General features: G+C 42.6%; 1 protein-coding gene across 1 annotated transcript in view; it reads left to right on the top strand.

Moving 5' to 3' along the window:
* aga (aspartylglucosaminidase) overlaps positions 1-14113 on the top strand; it is a 19941-nt gene extending 5828 nt beyond the window's left edge. The window contains exons 2-9 of the mRNA XM_061047613.1: positions 316-469; positions 2901-3013; positions 3855-3967; positions 7023-7131; positions 7436-7511; positions 8549-8656; positions 11146-11279; positions 13913-14113. Of these exons, the coding sequence (XP_060903596.1) occupies positions 316-469; positions 2901-3013; positions 3855-3967; positions 7023-7131; positions 7436-7511; positions 8549-8656; positions 11146-11279; positions 13913-14007 (902 nt within the window). The 3' untranslated portion in view covers positions 14008-14113. The remainder of the gene's footprint in view (positions 1-315; positions 470-2900; positions 3014-3854; positions 3968-7022; positions 7132-7435; positions 7512-8548; positions 8657-11145; positions 11280-13912) is intronic.
* Positions 14114-14115: the final 2 nt, after the last annotated feature.

Below are 14115 nucleotides of genomic sequence, written 5' to 3' on the forward strand. Positions count from 1 at the left end.
TGCGTTAAAAGTGCAGTCGAAACAGTTGTGAAATAGGATATCAAACTTTGTCGAAGTAAAGTGTCCAAACTTTGTTTCTCAGCCTGGCAGTGCATCGTTCTTCAGTCAAATCTGGAGCCTTTCAGCACTTAAGTGACCTTTTCTCTGCGTCAACCAACACGAGGTCACAAGGAACAAGATGCCAAATGTTGCCTGAACTCAGTCTTAAAATGATCGGACTAAGTCGAGGATGGGAGACTCGTGCCCCGGCGCAGTGTTTAGTTTTTTTCAGTGTCTGGCGTATTGAATGTTGATCTGTGATCTGTTTGAATGCAGCGTGGAGTGTCCTGCAGTCCGGAGGCTCCGTGTTGGACGCGGTGGAGAAAGGCTGCGCCCGCTGTGAGAGCGAGCAGTGCGATGGCAGCGTGGGTTATGGTGGGAGTCCAGACGAGTCCGGAGAGACAACACTGGACGCGATGATCATGAACGGGTAAGCCATGGACATGAACTGTGTTTCTATTAATAGTTGAGTTTGACTTGATAAACAGAGTTAGTTTGCGAGGAGGTTTGAATCCCCGTCTGACAGGAGCCTCTCTGTGTGGAGTCTGCATGTTCTCCCCGTGCATGTGTGGGTTCTCTCCGAGTACTCCGGCTTCCTCCCACAGTCCAAACACATGCTCGTAGTGGCTATTTGTCCAAAAACAAAAACAAATCTAAATAAACTAATATGAAACATAATCAATGACCACTGATGCACCATGGGGGATGTGATGTACGCAGGCAAAATGTCCAATGTCCATGCAAGAGATCTGCGTTTTTTTGGTGGTTCAAAAGAAAGCAAACAAAAAAACAAAGAACATCGTGGCTCCTGCTGCCTCTCTTGCGCTGGTAAAAAAAAGAAAACCATTGGCCCACCCAGGTGCATGCTGGTCCTCCACCTGCCTCTTACCTAAGTAACCTCTGGTGCCCACAGTGTTGCCCAAATACCTAGCAAAAATACTAATGCAAAACTAAATAAATAAAACAAATAACTAGCAAAAGAAAATATTACCCAAAATCTATTCTAAATAAAGAAAACATGTAGAATAATTCAATAAACAACAACACCCAAATATTAGTAAACTAAATACCAAAACTAATTCTAACAACAATGAAATAGCTCCAACATGCTCGTTAGGTTAACTGGTGACTCTAAATTGTCCGTAGGTGTGAATGTGAGTGTGGCTGTCTCTATATGTCAGCCCCTGTGATTGGCTGGCTATCAATCCAGGGTCCAGGCCCACCGCGACCCCAAAACAGGAAAAGCGGGTGGATGCATGGAAAAAAATAGTAATGCAGCATTACAAAAACCCTGAAAGGTGTGTCGATTATTGGACTTTTTTTTGGGCCTTTTTGCCTTTAGAGAGAGGAAGTGTTGGGAGGAGAGAGCGAGGGATGACATGCAGCACGCGTCATAACAGCTAGGCCATCAGCACTCCTGAGTATTAGACTTTTAGAGGTGTTATGTGTCTTTTTTTTCCATTGCTATTTTAACAGCTGTGTGAGAAAAGTAAAGGCCCACATATATTTTTTTAGCACCGTCGAGATAAATGATCCACCTGCAGTCCTCTCAAACTGGATTCACTGAGATTTAGAAAATATAAGCTCGGAATGACTTTTAACAAACAACGTGAAATCAGAATTTAATGAGTATATAAATCATTTCTATGTTCCTGAAAATGACCTTGACATTGACCTCTCTCATTAAGCACCTGAGCTTGTCAACACATTGTGTGACTCTCACATCATTTTCCCTGCCGCTGTCTTTGCATCTGCAACATTTGCAGCTATAACGGGGGCTGACCTTTTCCAGCCGGCCTGCCTTTAATGAAGCACTAATTAAGACTCTCATTAGACTCTGAAAGGTAACACGTTATTAATACCCCGAGTTACAAACATTTGGGCGCATCAGAAGTTGTTATGAGAGGCAAATGTCAGCGTATAATGGCGGACAAGTTGTTTGTTGTTCCCCTATGGACGGTTTTATTTTTTCCGTTCTGCAGGTCAGTTTTTTATTTTGTTACACAGTCGTGAATACATTGAGGGGAGCGGAAACTCCCACACACGATCCAATATAGCTGCATTAGTAAGACAGTAGCTACATCGGCACACTTACACTGAGCAGGAGAACTGAAACACCTGCACAGTTTAAGAAAGTCCAGGAGAACAGTTTTTTTGATAATCCAAGCGGTGACATCGCCGACATTTTTACTTTACAAATCGCAGTCCAGTCTCAAACTTAAAAGTAAACATAGTGCTGAGGTTGGGAAATGATATGCGGGAAAGGAGCCACTGAAAAATATCAACAATCTTTACCACGTCATCACATTTGTCTGATTTGCTTCATCATGGGTGTGGGCACAGACGCTGTTGTTGCAGTTTGTACATCCATCCCTCCATTATCTATACCGCTATTCCTGTTCAGATTCCCTGGGCAAGAGGCGGGGTTACACCCTGGACTGGTCGCCTGTCAATCACAGGGCGGACACATAGAGACAGACAATCGGCTACACTCACATTCACACCTACCTAACAAGCATGTGGGAGGAATCTGGAGTACCAGGAGGGAACGCTGGGGCAACATGAAGAAAGTCTGACAGGGATTTGAACCAGGAACCTTCTTGCTATGTAGCAACAGCGCTAGCCACTGCACCACCGCGCAGGCCTCGATTTGTAGATGTAGCTCGAGTCTTTAAAGCTCTCATGTGGAGACACAGAGCACGTGTGTGTATCCTTGAGGTTTTCTTTTTCCTTCCTCTACAAACACCACGAAGTCAGTGAACTTAAAGAGGGTGAGCCCTGTGTTGCTCGTCTCTCCGTTCTCTCCTTTTAAACCTGTAGCTATTGTTTTGTTGTCTGTTGTTCTCCTCCGCTCTGCCCAGGGACACGATGGAGGCGGGTTCAGTGGCAAATCTGAGAAGAATCAAGAACGCCATCGGAGTAGCGCGAGCTGTGATGGAGCACACCGAGCACACGCTGCTGGTCGGAGAGTCAGGTATGAGTGGATTGTAAGACCGAGAAATAAAAAGTGCAGTTTTTTTAAACGCTCGTCTTGTTGTGAAATCCAGCAGCGTACAGAACATTCAGTTTACTCAACAACAGAGATCTGACTCTACCTCCAGGTTCTTTTTACTGTGTGATACGTTTGATATAAAAAGAATAAATCCTGTTCTAAGGAGACCTTTTGTTACTTGAGTTTGCATGAGTCATCATCCTCATCAGACACTTGTCATATTTAGCCCTAAACATTTCAAACATTTACAGTTATGTGTGTGTGTTTTTTTTTGCAACACTCAAACAATCTTCAATCTCTGTATCGCTAACATCAGAGGTCAGTGATGATTGCACGGGTTAGAGCTACATAAAATGCTCTAAATATAAGCAGAGTGATTGTATAACAGACAGGTGCACAGAGAGGAAACGTATATGAGAGTGTTGTTTTAGTGTTTGTATGAGAGCAGCAGATGAGTAGAGAACGAGGAGATCTCTCCGAGAGGTGCGTGAAGGCCGATATGTCGATGTTTTATTCCACTCTGATCGGTATCTTCTAAATCAAATATTTAGTCTCGTATGAAATCGTTAGACGGATTTATTTTTTAAAGCGAAAAGCAGTTCATCATAAATATCGGCTTTAACTGGAGCGTCATGCTAACAGGCGTTTTAAGGTCGCTGCAGCGGCCTCACAAGCCGCAGAGTAACAAGATGAGACATCGTCCCGCCATCGCTTTATTTGTTTTTGCGGGCCCCCTTTGTTTTTGTTTTTTCTTTATAACCCAAGGTCAGCACGGCCGAGGGGAGTGGAGCTTGACCTGAACGTATCCCTTCTCTCCTCACAGCGTCTGTGTTTGCTGAAAACATGGGCTTCACCGCAGAAGACCTGACTACCAACAAATCCATGAATATTTTCTCACAGTGGCTGAAGGGCAACTGCCAACCTAATTATCGGAAGGTGTGTGTTTGTGTGTGTGTGTGTGTGTGTGTGTGTGTGTGTGTGTGTGTGTGTGTGTGTGTGTGTGTGTGTGTGTGTGTGTGTTTTCCTCACTTGTGTTGGCTACAGGCGTGCTGCGTCTAAAAGATTGATATTAAGCAGGGAAATTGACAGGCATACTAACGCAGTTCATCAAAAGTCCGCTCCTGCTGCCGGAGCCCTTCAGCTCCGCTCTGACTTATTCTTTAAAAGTAACACATTCACTTCTCCAATAACACCTCAAACATCTCCTCACTGACGTTTCCTCTCCTTCCTTTTAAGACGTCTGTGTTGTTGCAGGGAGAGTAAGCAGGGCTTTATTGATTTAATTCACAGTTTTTTAACCCTGGAGGCTTTCCAGCGATACCTCAGGACAGAGACCATCATGTTTCTGTCTGCTGTTATCAACGTTTGAGATTATTTCAGGAAATGAGATATCTTTATCAAGTTTTATCCCAGAGAGTTCTGAAGTTTTCATGCCAGTAAATCTTTTTATTGAACGAGTGAAATATTGAAGGGGTGCCCCGTGTACAGACGCACGCTCTAACTGCTAGGCTAACTCCTAATAGGCCTAAGTCCTCGAGAGACCGGACCCGGGTTTGACTCCGACCTATGGCTCATGTCCCGCATGTTGTTCCACACTCTCTCTCTTTCTCTCTCTCTCTCTCTCTCTCTCTTTCCATGGATTCTGTAATATCTCTAAAAATAAAAGCATGAAAAGCCAAAAAAATCATTCCTAAAAAAATTGAGGCTAGCAGTTAGTGCACACCTCACGCACCCTCCTTAAGTCCTCGAGAAACCGGACCCGGGTTTGACTCTCTCTAGCTCGTTTGTCGCCTGTCATTCTCAACTCTCTCTCTCTCTCTCTATCTCTGGATTCTGACTCAATCCACTGTCCTGTCTCTAAAAGTAAAAGCATGAAAAGCTGAAAAAAGAAACCTTAAAAAGTAAAAAAGTTAGTTTGCGCACCCCACGCACAGAGGATCAAGTCCTCCAGAGAGGGTGACCCGGGTTGGAATTCGACCTATTTGTCATTTCCGACAGGTCGTTCCCCACTCTCTCTCTCTCTCTCTCTGGATTCTGACTCTAAACACTGTCCTGTCTTTCAAAATAAAAGCATGAAAAGGCCAAAAAATGTCAAACGGTATAACGGTCGTGTTCTTCACACAGTCAGACATTAAATACTTCAGTATTATTTTGTAGAATCCATGAGGAAGTGTCCTCGTCTGTGTCGCTCAGATTTCAGGTGACACCAGAACAACTCCGACTGAATGCTTCATAACTAAAGAGTGTCTGAATGTTTTTGAGGGTTTTTCCTTCCCCTTCATGAAGTAGAAGAAAGTCTGCTTCATGAATAATGAACGGGCACTTTCATGAAGCAGACTCGTTGATGTTTTTTTTATTGATGTCGTTATTGAAGTCCTATAAAAAGAACGTGCTGATACAGATACTCTCTATGTAAAGAACTCAACTCCCTTTGTTTTAACATTCAGTATCATGTCAGAGTAACACCATGTGACTTCTGTTTGATACGAGTTTGAAAATAACACTGTAGATTAAGGTCACAATATTCACCATTAACTAGCTGCTTGTTAGTACTTTATTCTACATGACCATAGTCTATATCTAATAGGTCATCATTACCAAAGGGGGGTTTCACATTAGGGACCCGGGCCCAGATCTGAGTACGCTTGACCCCAAAGTCCGGTTCATTTGATCTGTGTTAACACAAATGTACCGTACCCTGGATACCGTGCCCGAGTCCGCTTGAAGAGGTGGTCTCAGGCATGATTCATGTGTACTCGAGTACGGTCCGCGGATGACGTGAACCGTACAGAACCGTGCTCAAACGAGGAAGTGAACCGCTACATGACGTCATTCTGAACCGCTCCGGCCCGTTTCCTCCTCTGAGCTGCACGGTAGCTGTGGAAGTAGGAAGAGGGTCGTTGTCGGCGTCTCAGAAATGACCAACACATCCACAGAGAGCAGCATGGACTCTATGCTATGCTCAGTATGTGAGTGGTTGCCATGGTTACTTTTTCTTTTTTTTTCTTTTTGGAGGATTTCCAAACCAACTATGTGCATACTGCCACCCGCTGCATCGATAAGTTTACATACTCGGTAATGGAATGATGTTACTAATGTGAACGCAGGTCAGCGGGGGGAGACAGGGAGGGGGAGCAATCGTGCTTGGGCGCGGTACAAAACAATGGTGCCTTATTTGAAAAGAGTTTCCCCTTAATTTCATCCTAATTACTGCTTATTGGAAGTAATAAAGGAAGTAGTTAATCCTGAATTATAGCTAGTTAATGGTGAATATTTTGACCCTGTATTGAAAGTGTTAACCATGTTTCTTAATTGGTTACATCCAAAGAGTAGAATCAACTTTCTGCGGCGTGCTGCAGGTCAAGCTGGTTACATTCAGTCCCTCATACGAGCAGAGAAGACGCCTGAAGGGAGCGAGACAAAGGAAGAGTCGGGTACAGTCAGCTTGTCAGTCTCAATAAAAACATGCTATGTGAGAGCTGAAGGACGAGCTGTGTCTGCAGCAGGAGATCCAAACACAACAAGACTCCCTCCTGATAATTACTCTCAGGTTTATTATTCTCGCTCACTCGGTGTCGAGAGTGCTTACTTTTATTTCTTGACGTCGCAGCAAAGTCAAGGCAAACGCTCGCAATCCACCATATGCTTGTGTTTGATTAGAAAGAGACAATTTTATAAACGGTTGTTTATTAATCCCAGCAGAAAGTGTGCAGCTCCAGCAGCTTAGAGGAAAAAAACACGAGACAAAGATGTTGAACTAAAGAAACACTGACAAAACTTTCCCATTTTTCTGTACTTGTAGACATTTTGATGACCTCGTGAGTCGAGCGGAGCGTAAAGAGTGCACCAGGAAGTTTAAAGGTCACATGACTCTGAAGTTTTGGAAAAAGTTGTACGAGCTCAGGCGAGGGTGAGAGTGTATGTAAAAAGTGAACGGGCGTCATGCAAACAGCTCAGATTTTCTTCTTCTCTCCTTTTTTTTTTTTTAAAGAACATGTTTCCAGATCCTTCCACATCGTGCGGACCCTACAAGCCCAGAGCGATGCTGCGCCAGAGCAAGAGGCCACAGCACGCCAATACGCGCTCCCATGACACCATCGGTAGGTTCTATTGTCTGTTAATACTGAGGGTACCATCATCCGTCCTCAGGCATTTTGTAGACTTAAGTATTTTGACGCTTTATGGAGACTGGTGAGAGGAGGTTTAGCAGCGTGACGTTACAGAAAGGAGCAGAGACAGGACGGTTTGTTTTTGCTGGATTTCCAAACTCTCACTCTTTTAAAGTCGTAGATTCATGTACTGATCAGGGAGCCTTCATAATAATCCTCACAAATAACCCAGGCAGCGCCAGCACTTCCTCTAGGTGACTTTTAATACAACTTCTTCTTTTTGTCTTTAACACAGGGATGATTGCTCTGGACCAAAACGGCCACATGGCTGTTGGAACATCAACCAACGGACTGACGCACAAAGTTCCCGGGTACGTGGACTATGTTGGAAACAAGCAAAAAAAAAAAGAAGCATTCATAATTTTGAGCAAGGAAGTTCAATCTAGGTCTTTGGGAAAATTTGTCCCAGCCATTCCTTTTATGTTAAAAAAATGAAGCCAATGTTAAGTGCAAAATGCTGCAGTTCTTCAAGTGTCCACTAGAGGCTGGCTGCAGAATCACAGGAAGTCACATACACACCCATTCAAAACAGCAGAGATGAACATGTTTACAGCCTGGTTCAAAAAAACAAATAGGTGTGATTATCTCATGTCTCGATGGACACACACTGTACGGGGGGTGAATGTTTTGATGACTCATCAGTTTTGATTTGATGAAGGATAAGAGTTATTCACAATAAGGCGTGTAGCTGACCTGATCGACAGGTGGGCGCGGTGTAACGGTTTGTCAGGAGGTTTAAAACCCGCCTCAGCTCCAGCTCTCAGCCTGTCGTTAGGTTGACTGAAAGTTAGACTGAGACAGCATTTCCAGCATGGAGACCGCCATGGATGGGACTCCAGCGCCCCCTGCAGGAACAGATGGGTGATGTCACTCAGGCTTCAAACATTCATATTTACAGTCTATGGTCCCAGTGCAAAACTAATTAAGGATGCATTATAAACCATAGTCACACAATGAATAAAGCAAATTAGTGCCAAAATATATAAAAATTATCACCATATCGGACTTCATGGGCTTTTTGTTTATAAGCTGTTTCCACAGTTTGATTTAGTTTCTGTGAGTAAATCAGAGGAGAGCTAATTAATAGAACAACATCTGTTTTAGGCGCTAAGTTTTGGGTGCAGGATTTTGTTTTTGGCGAGTTTGACAAGTTTCAGTTCGTTGAATCATCAATATGGATGAAAACAAGATCACATTTAAATGAAGGTTACAGCTCGGACGTTGGTATCCTCTGCCTGTTTTTAGAGTGAAGAGAGCATACATTTTGAATATTTATTTAAAGAACATTAACTTTTAGATGTGGCTTTAGTTTAATGTTGACGCCCCTGCTCATACTCCGGTCCTGCAGTCGTGTTGGGGACTCTCCCATCGTCGGAGCCGGGGGCTACGCTGACAGCTCAGTGGGCGGTGCCGCTGCTACAGGAGACGGAGACGTCATGATGCGCTTTCTGCCAAGGTAACTCACCCCACTGTCCTTTCATGAGAAAGACTTGTATTAAAGTAAAAATACCACGTCTGTGTCATTACCTTGAGCCACCGCACTGCAGCCCTGAATGAAAGAGAAGAGCATTTCAAAGCCAACAATCAGACATTTTCAAAATAAGAAAGTGAAGAATCCTTAAAGCTGCATATTAAGATTTATCTCTGAAAAGAAAGATGATAAATATTCCTCCATCAGGACTTCTCAAACAGACGTGTTGCATTATTATTCTCTTCTACACCCTACCAGCGGATTATTTCTCAGACACGTTTTTCTTTGACTAATAGGACTGTTACATGGCTTTTTTTTTTTCTTGACGGGGAAAAAAACCCAGTTTCAGAGAATATTGACATCTGTGACACATGTAGTCTTTAAACAGCCAATTTTCTCAAGTGAACCTCTCGCTAGAAGTGCAACAGTGCTATTGTAAAGAGTGGAGGCATGACTGCGTTGCCCCAAAACTGTCATTTGTACCATTCCAGAGACGCAGCCAGATTTCACTTTAGCTGCTGTTTGTTTCCAGGCTGTGGAAATGTGGCAGTCTCTGAAGAGTTATTTTTTCATGGGGTGTGTATATATATATATTTCAACGATAGTCTGCTGTGAGGACAAATGATGCTTTTTTTGTTGTTGTTTGCACTCAGCTTTACATTCACAGTCAGACACCAGCACACCTCAGGGCTGTCTATTTCAATCACAGCTTTTTGACTCACTTCCTGGAAACTATTGAGGGTTGCAGTTTTTCAAGAGGTCCTCTCTACCAGTGGGCTGAAAAGTGTTTGTAATTCATTCCCCCTTTGACCATGTTTTTCCTCGCAGCCTGGCTTCTTTAACATCCAACTGTGTGTTTACAAGCCCTCCTATTGACGTCAAACGCCACAACAACTATCAAAGTAGTCGATCTAATAACGGCCTCAAGTTTCATAAGAACAATACTAACCTCGGATGTACATTTCCTAAAAGCTGTGTTGAAAATGAAGCTAATGTAAAGTGCGATAAACTGCAGTACCTCAAAGTGTCCACTAGATGTCGGGCTTCAAAAGCTAAGAAATCCCCAGAAGGTCCCATCAAGCGGCAACCGGGGCTGCATCCGAATTGCCAAGTACTCAATCTGTCAGTAGTCAGTACCTACTATCTGCTGTTTACTGTTTAGTACCTACTATCTGCTGTTTACTGTTTAGTACCTACTATCTGCTGTTTACTGTTTAGTACCTACTGTTCAGTAGACAGATATTTGTTCCTACTTCGTCTGATTCATTCAGTAAATAAGTGACGTCATTTACGTTACCCGAACCGACCGCATTCACCCGTTGTTTTTTTTTTGTTTATCTTTATTCAAGAAGAGTAATGCTCATATACAGTCAGGTAAAAAAAAAACCAATATCACAAGTAAAAGACAGATTAAATAACATACAGAACATAAAGGAAAGAACAAATGAAAGACAGTAAAATACAGAATATAAAATAAACCAATAAAGACACATTTAAATAGTGAAATCATTATTTAAATAGAGGGAGAAAGGTTTTATAATAATGCAGACATTTGTTTTATTTTCTGTTGTTAATTAAAAGTAGTGATTTCAGTCGGGACTTTAACTCTAGATTAAATTAATCCACGCTCCTTTGTTTTGATTTGGAGGCGCAAGTGACGTGACGATTTACGTTTAATTTCGCACAGCATTGTGGGTGGTAAAATACAATTCATTTCCTGAAAGCACGCATCCGATCCATACTGCATGAAACCCGTAAGTTAGCATCCATACTGAAATGTTCAGTATACTGAGGTGGACCCAAAAAATGACCACTGAATGACCACGAGGTTTCAGCATACTGAAACTCCTACTGAAAAGTACTGACTGCTGAACTGTGGATATTCAGAAAGGGCCCAACAGTCTTGAAAAATGAAGCCAATGCGGAAGTGCAAAATCCTGCAGTTAGTCGAGTGTCCACTAGAGGCTGACTCCAGGAACACAACGCAGCAGGTTGTCTACTCATACACGCGGCTCAAAAGCTAGCATACTTGAACCCTTAGTAGTGTGAGTTACTACATAGAAGGACCTTTAGCAAAAAAAAGGTTGGATTCATTTTCATTCATTGTTAAAGTGACACTCAGAGCTGTCACACTTGACCTTAAGTACTCATATGATGATTTAACTGACTGATTGACTGAAGGTATAATGTGATGTGTGGCCTGAAAAGATTTGTGGTGTAGAGCAACTTCATTTGCAGCAAGGACATCGCTAATTGAAAAAGTCGCCGCACACCTCTTGTGCACGGCGGAGTGAAGCTGTGAAAGCTGCTATTTTTAAGTCCTATTTAATCAGCGTTTCTCGGCATCAGGTTTGTTTGCATCAGATTTATCCCACGCCATAACTGCGAGCACATCCCCCATCATCCTCCTGGTTGGTGGCCCTGACAGCCCTCGTTAGTTTGCCTTGTGTGATGCGTGTTTTTCCTGCCAACAGTTACTTGGCCGTGGAGCTGATGAGGGCCGGGGCAGATCCCTCGGCAGCCTGCAAGACGGCCATTTCCAGAATCAAGAGGCATTACTCCGAGTTCTTTGGAGCCATCATCTGTGCTAACACAACGGGCCATTATGGTGAGTGTGTGGCTTCTCAGTGACGGACTGTTCAGCTGCTGCCAAAGGTGCTATGACACACCCAGTGACACAAACACATCTATTGAGCAGCAGACGAGTAAATGCACGCTCATTGGCAAGGCTCAGGGCAGGCTTTGAATGTGTTAGCTTACAAACACTGTGCGCTTATTCCCCTGAAATAATGCCTAAATGTGAACATTGTGGAGAAAGTGTTCAAAGCAGTTAGGAGATAATCCACTGCACGTGCTCCTGAGCAAGTAAAAGATATCCATGTGAAAGATGAAAAATGCTTTTTTTACTTTAAGCGTCACATATAATGCAAAAATAAAAAAAGTTAGCATGTTTCTGTAACACTAATATGTGTCCCTAGTCCGTCTACAAACTCCCCAATGATGAGGAAAGTCCATCCTCTCGTCTTTTACCTGCGCCACTTTTCAGAAAATGTGTGCTCAAACAGGCCATTTGGAGATTTTCCCTTTATGACATCACAAAGGGCAGTAGCCCCTCCCCCAGGTGGGTGACACTCCCACAGCTAGGTGTTTGTTCTGCCCTCTGAGTCTGCCTTCTCACCGTAAACAATAGGACATGGAGCGAGAAAGCACCGAGTACACCCAAGCCCTTCCAGAGAGGGGGCGTGGTCAGACACAGCTCATTTACATATTTAAAGGTACAGACACAGAAACAGCCTGTTCTGAGCAGGGCTGAAAATAAGGGGTTTATAGACATGATCAAATACAGGATCAGAGTGGATTTAGAACAAGAAACTTCACACACATTTTGAGGAGCTCTGAGACTTATTTAAACTGGTTGAAGAGGAGGAGAATATGTGACCTTTAAACAACTTTGTGCATCTTTTTAAATTATCATTGTTGGAGTATTATGAAGTTTCCACATTCTAATTCATGATCTGCATTTTTGAAGCTTAAAACAATTGTTTAACGTGAAATGTTGCCAAAAAACAATCTAAACTTTCAGTAAGACTCGTTTATATAGAATAAAACGATGTGTCTTGATTAGCAATGCTATAATAGCGTCATAAAAAAGTTGAACTTTAAAGTTAGATGTGGTGTATTGTGGAGATATTTGAAATTCCAAAAACTGAGATTTATGTAAATAAGAGGTACATTTTCAGTTTTTATTCTCACTTTTGCCCAAACAGTTAGGCTCCACGTTCCTTTAAAGTTGTATTAAACCGTCTTTTGATGTGAAGTTTGACATCCTGTCTGCAGAAGAACTGAAGCACAATCTGTTCCACTGTGTGCACGCTTTGTTCTCCTGACAACAGCTACAAAGTTTAAAATAAGTGTGGCAGCAAAAGTGGAAAGCCATTTCCTCCGCTTCCTTCAGAAAACTCATGAAAAGTGCCCTGTGGAGTTTTTCTTGTGGACGCATAAAAAAAAAATGTGTTTACATTCATCTTACCTAAAATGCATCATACATTGTGTGCATCCTAAGCTTCCTTCCTGAAAAGAAAAATCACTCCACACATCACCTTGAAGATAACAGTTATAACCAAAACTATTGCTGTCAGCATTATCTAGTCAATCACCATTAATCAAGGTCTGAAATGAATGCATTCACATTTTTTTTGTCCCTTTAGGCCCCATGTCCACCCAGCGTTTTTTTTCTGAGCGCCAGCGTCAACAGTTTTCAAAGAGGAGGAGCAGCAGGGCGGCCACCCGGACAAATAGCACAGCATCCAGCAAATTCTTTAAAAGCACTTTGCCATTTTTGTGCGACTGCCTTAAGCGTCTAAGCTGAAAATCTTTCATATTTTCAGAAAGCCGCTGAAGACGTCATCTGCGCTCTTTTCCAAATGTATAATATTCCCTGTATTGTAACGGAGCAATGTCGGTCATGCAGCAGCCGTTGTCAACAGACTGTTGTCATGGAGACAGGACTGAAGTGCTGTGCTTTTCTGTCCGTAAAAAAAACGCTCGGTGGGCACGGGGCCTGTCTCCCCGTAGATACTCGTCCTCAGTGTCTCCCTGTAGTCTCAGTGATGTAAAAGAAGGACACTGCTGCATCTTTGAATGTCTCATTTCACTTTAACAAACTCTCAGACAGCTCAGCTGACGAGTCCAAAGTAATATCCACCTGATGACATCACACATTGACCTTATGACATCACACATTGACCTTTGTTACCGTTCCTTCGAGCTGTTTGACCTCACTTTGGGATCCCTAACCACTTCCTGTTTCTGTGCTTAACTTCACGTCCTAACCTTCACTCTACAGGAAGAGCCTTACTTTATTTCAAAATAAAAGCACACAGCAAGTGAAGTACTCCCAGCTAAAGACAGAACAAAAATTCAAAATAAACTTTTATTTTTAAATGTGAAAAAATGACATTTCCTACATGCTATTAAAAATGTGATCAATTGTGATTCAAATTTTAAATAGTTTGACAGCCTGAATCAAAGCATAAAAAGTTATTTACCCTTTAATAAAAATGCCTGGTTGTCACTTTCACACTGCTTGCTTTAACTTGTTTTAAAGATGAGATCATGATGTAATGAAGACTTCAGGAACACGTGATGTGATCAGACTAAGAAGCATGCTAAAGACTGATCTATACACGGATCACGTTTTAAAAGAGTTTTTATCTGCGCTCTTCTCTTTGATCTTCTCAGGTGCAGCCTGCAACAAAGTCGGCGGCTTCAACCAGTTCCACTTCATGGTGTCCGACTCCGACACACCGCTCCTCAAATCCGTCGACTGCTTCTAAACGATGCGTGATTTGCATTCCCTTTTTAAACCCTCAATGACAATTCCTGTGATTATTTATGTTCAGTATTCTCATTTTAATTCATAAATAAAATCCTGTTTCCACTTA

The sequence above is a fragment of the Labrus mixtus genome, chromosome 10 (genome assembly GCF_963584025.1).
Source record: "Labrus mixtus chromosome 10, fLabMix1.1, whole genome shotgun sequence".
NCBI classification, from domain to species: Eukaryota; Metazoa; Chordata; class Actinopteri; order Labriformes; family Labridae; genus Labrus; species Labrus mixtus.